Raw genomic sequence first — 15,146 nt, forward strand, 5'->3', positions numbered from 1 at the left:
CATGCCATCTTTCTTCCCACAGGGGGCTAGCATTGACAGTGGTAACAAAAGTAGACAAAATGCAGCAGTATGAAAACAAGAACTGATAAAATAACAGCGGATAGGCTTTTTTCTTCAAGAAATGGGGGCCAGGTGGTCCTGGGGAGGTTCCCTCATTAGCAATTCAGTGCATTTTTAATCTCCATCAAAAACGCATGTGCATTGTTTTCCATGTATTCCAGTGGCCCCTCATCAGCGCAGTCAGTTCTGGTGCAGTCAACAAAAGTAGAACCTGCTGCATTTTCTCTGTATGGAATGCAGCAAAAAGCAAGTAAACTTACCAAAATGCACATGCACATATCAGAACAATGTTCTGATATTCTTCAGGTGTCCAAAAAATAGTGGAAAAATCGTGGAAGCCCATCGAAAATGCATGAAAAATGCATTCAGGACCCAGAAGTTGCACTGTGAACCAGCCTTAATGCAGCTCTTGCCAGGTCAGGGTGGCTACCATCCTTTTCACTGAGCTGCAGTTTTCCAGCTCAGAGGTGACAGAAGAATGAGCCATGCAACCTGGTTCAGGCCCTGGAGCTTAAAACTATGTAATCTGCTAATCTGAGGTCTGTAGTGGCAACAGAGTAGAGAAGGAAAGTATTTTTAAATTTTTTAAAGTATCACCAAAAGCATTTTTTTCCATTTTGAATACACAGAAGGGATGTTTTTTTTTTTTGTCATCTGTGTCCCATTAGGGAGATGTTCCCTTCACTTCTTGTCCCTCAGTCAAAAGAAAGGAGAAGAAATCACTCAAAAGTGAGTGAACCCCAGTGACTGGGGTCACCACTGGAAGATATCCCTTCCATTTTTGTTCTGATATCAGCCCAAAATTTGGAATTTTCTTTTACTTTCACTTACAATGCTAATGATAAACAGGACAAAGAGAGGGCGAATCTCCCTAAGGGGGACACAGACAACAATATATTCCCGACGGTTTTTTTGATCCCTCTCTACTTGGTCAAAAAAAAAAAATGTTTGCCTTTAGTGACACCTAAGAGCCCATTCACACTGCAGCGGCACAACTCTGTACTACTTCGGGGGCGACTTGTGAAGTCCCGTGCACCGCGACTTGCACGGACTTCATATACTGAAGGTCTATGCAAGTCGCCCCGAAGTAGTACAGGACCCTTTTTCTAAGTCGGCGCGACTTGTGTCGCACCTATTAGAACGGGTCCTGTAGCAGTCAATGGACCGCGACTTGTCAGGCTGACAAGTCCCCTGACAAGTCACTCTAGTGTGAATGGAGCCTAAAAGTAACTATAAAGTCTCTTTTTTTTTAAATAAACATTTTATACTTACCTCCTCTGTGCAGTGGATTTCCCTCTTCGCTTCTCCTGGCCCCTCGCTTCTGTCAAGTGACCCCAGAGCAAGCAGTGGGGGCACCCGAGCCAAGCTGCAGTTCCTTGCATCTATTCAGACATGGAGCTGATGTTCAGCCCTGCCCCCTCTCTCCAAATTGGCTAACTGACTGACTGACAGCTGTGGGAGCCAATGGCGCCACTGCTGTCTCAGCCAATCAGGAGGGAGAGTCACGGACATCCGAGGGACTCGTGGACATCAGTGGACAGAGATGGGCTCAGATAAGTATTAGGGGTGCTGGGGCTGCTTTTTATCTTAAAAACCTTATGACTTTCCAACTCTTAAAATGAACCTGTGACTATGATCATTTCTCATTACCTTTGTTGATTTCTGAAGGTACCTAAAACTAATACAAAGATAGCTTAATGATGATGAATAACATTTTATGCTGAATTCATAGGAAAAAATAAGTAATATAGAATAAAAAAAAAAAAAAAAGGCAAAACTTATTGCCACAGAATCTTCCTTTCCCAGGCCAGAACAATACCCGCTGTTATAGGACGCTATGGACTTGCTGCAATTGGCTATGAACCAGCAAACACATTAGAAGCTTGAGTCAGTGACACACCTGATTCAGCCTCACGTTTGTATTTCACGGATTTAAAACAGTTAACAACAAAATTCTATTGACTTTGTTAATGCAAATAGACAAAGTTTACTCAGAAAGTCAGGAACATCAGACAAGACAACAAAAAGATTCATTTCCAAATGTTTAAGCCTGGAACAGGTTAAAGCAGAGTTCTACCCCAAAGTAGAACTTCCGCTTGAAGCACTCCCCCCCCCCCCCCCCTTACATGCCACATCATTTTTTTTTTTTTTTGGGGGGGGGGGGGGTACCTAGTTTTGACAGGTACCTAGCTCCTACTTCCGCTCAGGCCACCTAGGCTCTGTCCTCTCCCCCTTCCTCTCTGCAATCTTCTGGGACACGTCACAGGTCTCAAAAGATTGCCTGGCCAATGAGGAAGCGCAGCACGGCTCGCGCATTCGCAGTGCACACACGGGTGTGAAGCTGCACGCTGTCACAGCCAGGTGCCTACAGATGCTGACTTTTAATAAACCTAAAAACTACTGGAACTCCACTTTATATTCAAAATATTAACATTATTAACCACTTACCGCATATCGACGTATATATACGTCGGCAGACTTTGCGGGGGTATACCGGGATGATGCCTCTAGCTAGAGGCATCATCCCGGTACCGTGGTTTACAGCCAGCGGTCGGCTTTCCATCTGTAACGACCAATGCGGCTCGGGTGCCGCTTGATCGTTACCCGGGTGAGCGGGAGGGGACGTCTCCCCCTCCTCCTTCCGTGACTTTGCTCGGGGCTCCAGTCCCACCGGGAGCCCCTAGCACCCACCCGGCACGTCCGCCGGCTGGATGGAGTCCTGATCAATGCCGGAAATGGCTTCGATCGGGTCTCCGATGACGTAACACGGAGGCGGCGTCCATGATGTCACTTCCGGGTTACTGTGCTGCAAAAAGCAGCAAAATTTAAAAACGGCTGTATGCAAAAACGCCGTTTTCGGCGTTTTGCATACATGGAAGTGTAGTGGAGGGGTCGAGGGTCTTTTAGACCCTCGATCCCTCCATAAAGAGTACCTGTCACTGCATATTGGTGTCACAAGGGAGGTTTACACCGTTAGCTCGCGCACAAAAAAAAACGTATATGGAAGTCGAGCCGCGAATGAAATTGCTGTTCAAACCACACATGTGAGGTATCGCCGCGATCGCCAGAGCGTGGGCAATAGTTTTAAAAAAAAGAGCTACACTCTAACTCTAAACTGGTTAAATAAATTTAAAGCGTCGCCTATTGAGATCTCTATTAACCGTAGTTTGTCGCCATCCCACGGGGGGGGGGGGGGGGGCGCAATTTTAAACCGTAACATGTTGGGTATCTATTTACTGGGAGTGACATCATCTTTCACAATATACAAAAAAAATGGGCTAACTTTACTGTTTAGTATTTTTTAAATGCAGTGAAATGTGATTTTTCTAAATTTTTCCCAAAAAATTGCGTTTTAAAGACCACTGCGCAAATACCGTGTGACAAAAAAATATTGCAATGACCGACATTTTATTCTCCAGAGACTTTGCTAAAAAATATATATAATGTTTGGGGGTTCTAAGTAGTTTTCTAGGAAAAAATACTGGTTTTAACTTGTAAACAAAAAGTGTCCGAAATAGGGCTGGGGCTTAAGTGGTTAAAGGGTTGTAGTGGAATTCCTCAATAAACCGAATCGGAAAGTGTTACTAAACCCAGGACCCTGCATTCACTAGATCTGCTCTCCCACAGTACATAGAACAGTGAAATACAATTATTTTAGTAAATATAAACTGCTAAATACCTTTTCTTATCAGCAGTATAAAGCAGTCTTGTGACTTCTAGCAGTGTCTGAATAAAGCTTGAAGGAGGAGTCTTCATTCTACTCTGACTTGCCCTTTGAGGCTGCGTGACCCCCAACCCTCTGTCTGGACAGTGCTGATTGGCGCTGTGCTAATCATATGCACCCTCCCAAAAAAAAAAGCAACACACACCAAACTGAGCATGTGCAAATTGCCCCAATGTTTTGTATTATCAGCAGTAGTAATGGGTTTGGGTGTGCTCGGATCGAGCCCACCAGGAAACCGTCACTGCACACTGCCAATCATAGGCAGGGAGGCATTTCCCGACCGGCAGCTGCACATACACATGCTGCCTATGATTGGCGGTGTGCAGTAGCGGCTTCCTTTTAAGCTCGATCCGAACAGGCCCAAGCCCATGGCTAATCAGCAGAAAGATTGGGGAGTCTGTGGAAGAAGGGAAGGATCAGAGAAGACAGGATCAAACAGCCTTTTTACAAAATGTGGAGGATTAACCCCTTGTGTTTCACAGTGAGCATAACAAGCATTCTTTACTGCATGTAAAGACTGGTTTTACTGTTGGTGGTTTAGTAACACATTTAAAGTGTTTCCTCTCCCCTCCAAACACCTATTCTGACTAAAGTCGGCCATACATGGATAGAAATTCGGCTGGTTCAGCAGAGATTGGATGAATTTCCATCCATGTATGCGCACCTAGCCTAATCGTTCAGGAAAAATTGATCAACTTGTAAACAACCAGGGTGCACATACATGGATGGAAATTCATCCAATCTCTGCTGAACCAGCCGAATTTCGATCCATGTATGGCCGACTTTAGTCAGAATAGGTGTTTGGAGGGGAGAGGAAACGATTTAAAAGTGTTACAAAACCACCAACAGTAAAATCAGTCTTTATATGCAGTAAAGAATGCTTGTTATGCTCACTGTGAAACCCAAGGGGTTAATCCTTCACATTTTGTAAAAAAAAAGGCTGTTTGATCCTGTCTTCTCTGATCCTTCCCTTCTTCCACAGACCCCCCAATCTTTCTGCTGATTAGCGATGGGCTTGGGCCTGTTCAGATTGGGGTGCAATTATAATATGTTTTGTAGGGGGATTTGAAGGATCAGAGCCAATGCGTTTACAACGTGATTTTCATATTTCTTTCAATGGCACCTTGAAAACACAGCAACAGGTACTGAAATGCGCACTGGAATCGCTTTGTAAGTGGAATTTTATGGGCTTGCAGTGGCCATTCGACTATGCACCCTTTTTGAAATTGCATCCATAGAAACAAACGTTATTTCCCTTGTCATGCAAATCAATGCATTCTGGAGCGCATCTGGAATTGTATCAATGTGAAGCAGAGCACAGCATGGCTGGCTATAGGCTGGCAACACTAATCATTGTGTTCTGATGGTAGGGAAGACTCCCCGCTGGCAGAACCCAATAGCACTGCGCGAGGGATTCACCCATCAACAAAGGGAATCAAGCAAATTCTTTCCTTCTACACGTGGAATAAAAAAAATTGCCTCATGTATGGTCAGCCTAACATGTGTAAAGAAAGATGTATAAAATTAAAGTGATTGTAAAGTCTCATTTTTTTTTTTTTAATTAAAAATAACATATTATACTTACCTCCTCTGTATAGGGGTTATGCACAGAGCAGCCTGGATCCTCCTCTTCTCTGGTCCCTCTTCAGCTCTCCTGGCCACTCCCTCCTGTTGGGTGCCGTACTGATTTTGACTGACAGCAGCAGGAGCCAATGGCGCCGCGCACCAAACTGCACAGTGTGAAAGCGTGCTAAAGTATTTCTAAACCCACAAGCAAAATGTAATAAATATGTGCAGCTCAGTGTACATCCTGCGGAGGATTTTAAACAGGCAGGTAGGTCAATTTTATTGCAGGAGACCCATTTTGTGGTCGATTTACTAAAAATGCAAAAAACGCAAACTGTGGTGCAGCTCTGCATAGAAACCAATCCGCTTCCAGGATTTTTGTCAAAGCTTAAAGTGATCTCTTTTTTTAGGTAAAACATAACAAACATGTCATACTTACCTGCTGTGTTCGATGGTTTTGCACAGAGCAGCCCAGATCCTCCTTTTCTCAGGTTCCTCGCCATCGCTCCAGGCCCCTCCCTCCTGCCGAGTGCCCCCACAGCAATCAGCTTGCTATCGGGGGTTCCTGAACCGAGCTGCTGCTCTGTGTGCCATATCAAGACACAGAGCAATAACTTGGCCTCGCCGCCCTCGCTCTCTTCTCATTGGTTTACTGACTTGCTGTCTCAGACAACGAGGAGGGAGAGTCCCGGATAGCTGAGACTCTCGTGCGTGCAACATTGCTGGATCGAGATGAGGCTCAGGTAAGTATTAGGGGGCTGTTGAACACAGAAGGTTTATCTTAATGCAAGGAATGCATTAAGATAAAAAAAACCTTCTGCCTTTAGAAACACTTTAATATAGATATGTATACCACCGTTCTAAAACCAATCATCATCCAGTTTTCTTTTGTCAAACCAAAAAGGAACAATTTGAAGTTCGAAGCGGATTGGCTACCATGCAGAGCTGCTTCAGATTTTGCACTCTCCAATTTTAGCAAATCAACTGCTTTGTTTCTCTTCTGCAATAGAGTCTCTGTGTTTGCAATCTTTACTTTTTTGCCTTCACTTAACTTTAGTTTTTTTTTTTTTAAAGTAAGTTGCCATCAAATTGAAGTCTGCACTGAGATAACATCTTTACATTAGGTTTATTCAAATTTCTGGGCTCTAACATTTACCATCTGCAATTTGTTATAATAAACACAGAAGAATAAAATGACTACTTCTGGTTTCATGGTATGTACTGGCTGCATGGTATGTACAGTATACACAAGCACTGGCAAAGCAGTTCCCAACTGGTGCTCAGTTAGAAAATCTTGGGCTGGTTCAGACGTCATCACTAATGGGGCATGGCCAGAAGAATCATTAAGTGTTTCAAATTCAAAGCTAGCAGACCCTTCAAACAAGGTTTATCACAGCACGCAGAAAACTCAAAGCTTTGCTTCTTGAATTGAGCCAATTAGCTCAGTTGAACATTGGGGAGTGGCATTCACATTGTGTCCTTTGCGTGAATATTCAAAGCTTTAATCCACCAATACATGGGTCATTTTAGAGCCGACAACGTGCAAAAAGCAACCCTGGCAGTGCAGGTGTTAAACAATAGTTCAAACATGGCACCTTACCTAACTTATGCAGACCTGTGCATCACATAATTCTTATAAAACAAATACCCGGGTAACTGAATTAACTGCCATTGTAATTTGCAGAATGTTGAGCCCTCAGGCAGGGATAGCTGCCCAGGGTGCAGATGAGCAAGGGGGCAAACAATAGATGGAAGGTGGTACAACCATTCTATGGCATGTAATAACAGTGAGGGTAGGGGGTGAAATTCTGGATTCTTGTCCTAGGGCTAGGCACTGGACGACCCTGTCCCAGTACTGCCCTGAAATAGCACAAGTTAAAGTATTAACCCAGTGTTTCTTAACCTTATGACAGTCATGGCACCCTTAAAAATTATGTACAATCTCAAGGCACCTGAAACGTAAAAAATGAAACTAAGGCCCCTTTTACACAAGGGAGTCCGTCAGCAGACAACGTTTATCTCAGCGGGGGATCGATCCGACAATTCCCCGCTAAACAGGCGGATGGCTGCTCTGTCTCCGCTGTGTGTGCGGAGACAGAGCTGTCAGGTCCTCGCTGTTCTCTATGTGGGAATCGGATGGGAACAGACCACGTGTCCGTTCTCATCCGATCTGCGTTTCCATCCGTCCAGATTTGACGAACCGGATCGGATGTCAGCGGACATGTCTCTGTTGACATCCGATGCCCCATAGAGATGCATAGGGCATCCATTCGGATCCGCCTAAAAAACTGACAGGCGGATCTGAGCGGTCCGCTAGTGTGAAAGAGGCCTTATAGTTTTACGCAGCAACATCCACACATGTAGGACACACAACATGACTTATTCATCCAAGCATTTACACCTTTGCACACTGGTACTGACTAGTATTGCAATGTTTATCTCCCTCACTCAGTTAATGTGACCCCAATACTAATAGAGAAAAACAGGAGGAGAGGGGCAAACAAGGATGCCATGCAAACACTTAATGTCCTCCTTAACAACTGACGACTTCTAAGTTGTTAGGACACTGACGGATGGAAAGTTGTAATGGTGTACAATGAAAACCTGTCACTTTGTGTAACTAAAAGGCAGGCTTGCATACAATTTTTGGGAAATTTTTAGGCATTTTGCCAAGGCACCCCAGAGGCACCCTAGTTGAAAAAGTCTGTACTAACCAGTAGTAGCAATTCATAACCCCTCTAATCTAGAATATGAAGAAATCAGAATATGAGGCTGCAAGTCACAGATTTTAAAGTCTAACTATTTGGAAAGGGTGGTGGGGGAGGTAGATAAAACCACTGTCCTTGTCTTCCTTAGTCTAAGCCAGGGTTTCCCACACTGGTGTGCCGTGGCAAAATGACCCCCAACCTATGCATTAAGTAATCTGCTCTTTATTGATTACTGGCTGGTCAGTTTTTTACAGAGGTGCCATTCCGCTGTCTAATACTCGTTTCCCATTGCCACAGGCACTCGGGAAGTTGTGTGGGCCTCCCAACACACGTCCTGCCAACCGATGACGTCATCGGTTGCTATGGGCGGGTCGGGAACACAAAAGCAAGGGCTTGCTGGGCGTTAGAGCCGGGAGACGCTCGCTGGCGGTAGAGGAGAGAAACTAGGAAGGAGGATCTTCTGTGCGAGGTACACAGGATTATGTGGCATAACTTTTTTTTATATTTTACCTACTTAAAGAGGACGTAAACCCTCCTCTGCAGCTTTTACCTATAGGTAAGCCTATAATAAGGTTAACCTACAGGTACTGTAAATATCTCCTAAACATGTACGGTTTAGGAGATATTTACCTTACATGCAGCCAGTGACGTCACTGGCGCATGCGCTCTGAAGGAACGGCCGCTGGTGTCGTTTCTTCAGAGCCCCGTGCCGTGACCATCGGCTCCCCCGCGCATTCGCCGGAGTGACCAATCAGATGGCCGGATGCCGCGATCCCGGAAGACGGGACGACTGAACATACGGGGGCTCGTTCTAAGGTAAGCATTTCATAATGAGCTAGTATGCGATGCATACTAGCTCATTATGTGTTTCTCTTTCAGGTTGAAAAAAAAAAATAAAAAATTTTAATGGGTTTACAACCTCTTTAATAAATTTACTGCTTGGGATTTTTGACCTACCCTTGAACAGTGTTCCTCTCAGCTGTTTTCATTCTCCTTTGTTAGTATACAGGATCACCTTGATGATTACTTTGTAAATGTAATATATACGTAATTTAAATGTTTTGCATGCGGGTGTAGGAATGTTTACGATTTACATACACTCCAGCACAAGTGTGAACCCAGCTTTATGCTTGATACACACAATGAGATTATCGGAAGAATGATCGTCCTAATTTTTTTTTCCATGCTAGTCTCATATCGAAAACGAATACCGTATATACTCGAGTATAAGCCGACCCGAGTATAAGCCGAGACCCCTACTTTTACCACAAAAAGATGGGAAAAATCATTGACTCGAGTATAAGCCTAGAGTGAGAATGCAGGGTGACTGGCATGGTGCAGGAGAATGCAGGGTGACTGGCATGGTGCCTGGCATGGTGCAGGAGAATGCAGGGCGGTGGGCATGGTACAGGAGAATGCAGGGTGACTGGCATGGTGCAGGAGAATGCAGGGTGACTGGCATGGTGCAGGAGAATGCAGGGTGACTGGCATGGTGCAGGAGAATGCAGGGTGACTGGCATGGTGCAGGAGAATGCAGGGTGACTGGCATGGTACAAGAGGATCCAGGGTTGTGGGCATTCTACAGGAGATGCAGTGCTGTGGGCATGGTACATGTGGACCATGCCCGCAGCACTGCATCCCTTGTAGTGTGCCCGCAGCCCTGCATAATGGCAGGTAGTGAAGCTGTTTCACTTACCTGTTCCAGAGGCGCCTTCATTTTAAAAATGGCGCCGCCCGGCGCCGACACGTCATTGCGCACGCGCCGCCGTCGCTCGTATAATTTCGGCTATTCCCGGCCTCTCCCGAGCGGCGCCGGGAATAGCCGAAATTACACGAGTGGCGGCGGCGCGTGCGCGGTGACATGTATGCGACGGGCGGCACCATTTTTAAACCTTAAACCCGTCGGAGCGGACAGGAAATTATTTTTTTTTTCCTTGACTCGAGTATAAGCCGAGGGGGATGTTTTCAGCACAAAACAATATGCTGAAAAACTTGGCATATACTCGAGAATATATACGGTAGGTTACTTGAGTTACGAAAATTCTTGTAAGACAAAATACAACTTCCCGGGATGACATAATTTTGTTTTGTAATGTATTATTTTGTTTCTGAGCATGCGCTGTCTTGTTCAATCAAATTTTTACAGATAAATACTGCACTGGTTAAACGAAAATCGTTCGTTCTCCTAGTGTATGAAAATTTTTTTCATGAATTGTCCCTTCGGATACTTTTGCATTAACGGTCCTGATCAGCTCTCGAAAGCGGAGTACTAATGATCAGATTATCGGACGATTGCTCTGAAAGCGGTATTTTCCATCTGATTTTCTCATTGCGTGTACAAGGCATAAGAGAGATTCACTCTAATTGTTCTGCTCACCAATCTCAAGGGGAACAAAAGTGAAAGTAAGGGTGAAAGTAAAAGTAAGGGGTCATGAATATTATATGAACTACGGCCCAGGTCCTCAATAGGCGGACTCCAGGCCACGTCAGGATTCCGACGCCCTTAGATCTGGACCGCGGCGATTCGATGCCTTTTCCTTTCATCACTGGTTGCTAAATCACCAGCTGCCCAGCGTCTAGCAACCAGTGACGTCACACGCCCGCCCACTGCAGTGAGAGAACAGAGCCGCTACATCCTTTATAGTTCCGGCTCACAGGCCGAGGGATATCAAATGCACTCCACCTGTGAGAGGAACCGTACAGAGGAAGCAGCAGCTTTGCTCTCTACTGTAGCCGCCTGCTTTCTCGGTACAGCTCCTCCTCTCAGAGGCGGAGTGCATTTGATATCACTCGGCCTGCGAGCTGGGACTATGGAGGAATTAGAGGCACCGTTTTCAGTGACAGCCGCAGCCCGCGGGATATCGCACAGGAGCCCAGCACCACAGAGCCAACACCAGCCAGCACCACAGCGCCCAGCACCACAGAACCAACACCAGCCAGCACCACAGAGCCCAGCACCACAGAGCCAACACCTGCCAGCACCACAGAGCCAACACCACAGAGCCAACACCACAGAGCCAACACCTGCCAGCACCACAGAGCCAACACCAGCCAGCACCACAGCGCCCAGCACCACAGAACCAACACCAGCCAGCACCACAGCACAGAGCCCAGCACTACAGAGCCAACACCACAGAGCCAACACCAGATTCTGAGGCCACATGGAAAAAGGCGTTATGGTCAGATGAGACTAAAATTGAATTATTTGGCCTCAACACCAAAACAAACTATTGGATTTCCATCAGACATATCACCATCCAAATAACACCATTCCTACAGTAAAGCATGTAGGGGGTAATGTCCTGTTATGGGGATTTTTCTCTGTAGCCGGGACTGGAGCACTTGTCAGGATAGAAGGAAAAATGTATGGGGCAAAATACTGTCAAATTCTTGAGGAAAATCTGCTGCCCTCTGCCAGAAAGTGGTCAATGGGACAAAGTACACAGCAAAAACAACCACACAGTGGTTGAAGAAGAAAAAGGTGAATGTTCTTGCATGGCCTAGTCAGAGGCCAGACTTAAGTCCAGGTTCACACTTGTGCAATGAGGAACCAGCTAGATTCCTGTGCGGGTTCCCGTATCACATCTCACTCACAAGCAGTGCACACTGCTCTCCGCGGACCACTGCGGGTGTCAATGTAAGGGTAATGACACTCCCAGATCGCAGTGTGAACTGTGAAATCGGTGCATACACCATTGCGATCCAATTCCACCGCAGACCAAAAAGGGGGTCTTGCACCATTGTGACGCAAATGGGATGCAATTTCAGCCTTACAGTTTGTATGTCCGAATTGAATTCGCATCGCACAGACATCACATGTGATGTTCTCAGCAATGTGGTGCCAATCACATGCAATGACTGCCGTCGCACTAGTGTGAATCCAGCCTAAACCCCAATGAAAATCTGTGGAATGACTTGAAGACTGCAGTCCGCCAACAGTCACCATCAAATTTAACTGAACTTGAGCAGTTCTGAAAAGATGAGTGTGCAAATATTGCAAAGTTATTAGAGAGAGACATATCCTAAAAGACTAAAGGCTCCATTTAAAGCAAAAGGTGGCTCAACCAAATACTGATGTAAAGGGGTGATGCTTTTTCCAACTGAGGGATTCGGTTTTAGAATTTTTTTTATTTTTTCTGACCAGTTGATGTTCTATCTTTCACATGGTTTTTATAAGTTGCACTACCAAAGACATCCGGATAAAACACAAACTGTATCTGTCTTCATGTCTTTTAAGGCTGCAAAGCAACATAATGTGATTATTGTAAAGGAGGGTAATTATTTCCTATACCCACTGTATAAACTGCTAAATACCTTTTATCACCAGCACTGTCCTATGAGGATGCAGGACACCTGACCCTCTGTCTGGACAATGCCGATTGGCCCTGTGCTGATCACAAGAACACTCATGAAAAAAAAAAAAAACTCTCTAGCATTACACACCAAACTGAGCATGTGCAGAGTGCCCCCAAGGCTCTGTTCTATCAGGAGATGGATTGGGGACTGTGGAAGAAGGGGAGGATCAGAGAAGAAAGGATCAAGCAGCCTTTTTACACAAGGCAGAGATTAACCCCTTAGGTTCCACAGTGAGTATAACAAGCATACTTTCCTCCATATACAGACTGATTTTATTGCTGTGGATTTAGCAACACATTAAAGCAGTATTAAACCCAAAACCAAATATGTAATATATTGCAGCTCGCCAGTCAATGGATGTGGTGGCTGTATTTGTTTATTTTTGGGGGTTTTTTTCCCTCCGTTTTCACCTAGTGATCTGGTCAGTAACAACTCTGGATGAAGCCGCACAGGAGGCACCTTTGCACAGTAAGAATGGGCTCAGGCATGTCCAAATCATAGTCCCAACCCACCAGGAAGCCATCACTGCACACCACCAATCATAGGCAGTGAGACATTTCCTGGCCCACAGCTGAAAATACACATGCTGCCTGTGATTGGCAGTGTGCAGTGATGGCTTCCTGGCGGGATTGCTCAGGTGGGTTGGGACTACGATCCCAACATGCCTGAGCTCATCCTTATTGGACAGCATTGTCAGTCTAGGGGGGGATTAGGTAGAGCAGCAGATTTAGATACACAAACCAATTGATGACAAACTCCAGTAATACTTTATAATCAGTTATAACGATGCTGTTCCTTTTGGGATAAAGGTTATACATAAATAAAAGCTGATCATTGATAGCACCCCTGACAGTGGTAAATGGTTAGTCTCATCCTTCTAACTGCTACATCTGCAGTAGAGCCTGTTCTGTTGAATAACAACAGAATTAGTAGCTAGATCACTAGGTGAAAACGAATGCCGTCATCACATGCTGCATTCACATGTCAGCGTATTGATCGCGGGCAGAATCGCCGCGATTCCGCCCGCGATCCGGAAATCATTACAAATCGCCAGGCGCCTGTGCGTTGCCCGTGATTTGCAATAGCACCCCAAACGCTGAGCGATGTTGCCGCGATTTCCGCCTGCCGAATCGCGGTAACATTGCGCAAAAAAAAATTGCGGGCCGCATTATTACCCTCCAAAGAAGCTCTAGTACTTTTTTGGGCGTAATGCGTCCCGCGATTTTTTTTTGCGCAATGTTACCATGATTCGGCAGGCGGAAATCGCGGCAACATCGCTCAGTGTTTGGGGTGCTATTGCAAATCACGGGCAACGCACAGGCGTCCCGCAATTTGCAAAGATTTCCAGATCGTGGGTGGAATCTCAGCGATTCTGCCCGCAATCAATACGCTGACATGTGAATGCAGCCTAAGTATTGGTGTTTTCAGTTTGGATACTCTGTAAGAGTTTGCCTTTTATTTAGGAAACAGATATGTAAACGCTTCCAGAACGATCGATCTGCGATGGATGACCTGTAAGTACAGGACACAAGTCATTGTGATTGCTGCAATTACTCTGAATGAAAAGCAAGCCAGAAGAGAGTCTGTTCTCAGTTATAATTGATTATAAAGAATTTACTGGAGTTTGTTTTTAATTGGTTAGTGTATCTAAATCTGCTACTCTACCTAACCCTCCCCCTAGACCAGGGATATATAAACTGTGGCCCTCCAGCTAATGCAAAACTACAAGTCCCATCATGCCTCGGGGTGTCATGCTTGTCAGAGTCTTGCTATGCCTCATGAGACTTGTAGTTCTTCAACACCTGGAGGGCCACAGTTTGCATATCCCTGCCCTAGACTGACCCTGAGAGCTGTGTGATGGGCTCCCCAGTCCTCCATTATACACACATGACACCTCCCAGTGTCAAAGTGACAGGCTAGCACTGCTTAGTGACACCAGACCCCCTTCGTCTCTCCCCTCCCCCACACACACTTGTTTACATGTCAAATAAGAGGCCCTCCATGTCCTACTCTTCACCTGTCCAGCATCTGCTGCAGTGACACGCTGTTCGTCTCAGACATGATGTCTCTTCCACAGCTCTCCCTTCACCCGAGGACCCTCCACACGGCGCTCAGGCCGCCATTCCAATCCTCCTCTCCACTGACAGCTCCCGGTAATTGTTCTCAGGTCACCACTGTCGTCGTTCCCGGACCATGATAGAACGGGCCGAGCGTGTTACGTCACGCGTGCGTCCGAACGCTAACAACGTGCACCGGAAGTGAAGGCTTGTGCTGTGAGGGAGGCGGTAGCTAGGTAACCGCTGAGCAGTGCGCAGTGCTGAGGTAGTTGCTGTATTGCTGTGTGTGTGTGGGGATGATGTTATTCCAGCTGTGCGGTGCCCTGTACCTGGATATAGATGGCTGGACACTCACATTCTGCTTTGGCAACTAATGTATTAAAATTGGCGGCTGCTGGTTTAATTTTGTAAGATAATTCCCTTCTGAGTGAATTGCCACATATTGTACGAGGTGCGTCTTTTAACTGCTTGTTGTTGTGCACGACTTGCGTATTTTCTTACGGCGATTTTGTTTTATTAGTAAATAGCAAAAACTGTCTGTTGCTAGGTATATCAGCTTTTTATTTTTTTACTATTATTATTCTTTTTTCTCTCTTTTTTTTTTTTTTTTTCAATAGGGTAAGGGGTTAGAGTTAAGGTTAGGTGAGAAGCTGGGCTTAGGTTTATTTGTTTATT

At 45.5% G+C, this 15,146-nt stretch overlaps 1 protein-coding gene across 2 annotated transcripts in view; it reads right to left on the minus strand.

The window, feature by feature from the left end:
• MARCHF5 (membrane associated ring-CH-type finger 5) overlaps positions 1 to 14,658 on the minus strand; it is a 109,684-nt gene extending 95,026 nt beyond the window's left edge. The window contains exon 1 of one of the 2 annotated variants that reach the window (XM_082267604.1): positions 14,395 to 14,658. In XM_082267604.1, coding sequence (XP_082123730.1) covers positions 14,395 to 14,417 — 23 coding nt within the window. In that variant the 5' untranslated portion in view covers positions 14,418 to 14,658. The remainder of the gene's footprint in view (positions 1 to 14,394) is intronic. The other variant, XM_082267603.1, reaches the window with a different exon arrangement.
• Between the last annotated feature and the right edge of the window lie 488 nt (positions 14,659 to 15,146).

Source organism: Pelophylax lessonae (assembly GCF_965119305.1).
Source record: "Pelophylax lessonae genome assembly, chromosome: 9".
Taxonomy (NCBI): Eukaryota; Metazoa; Chordata; class Amphibia; order Anura; family Ranidae; genus Pelophylax; species Pelophylax lessonae.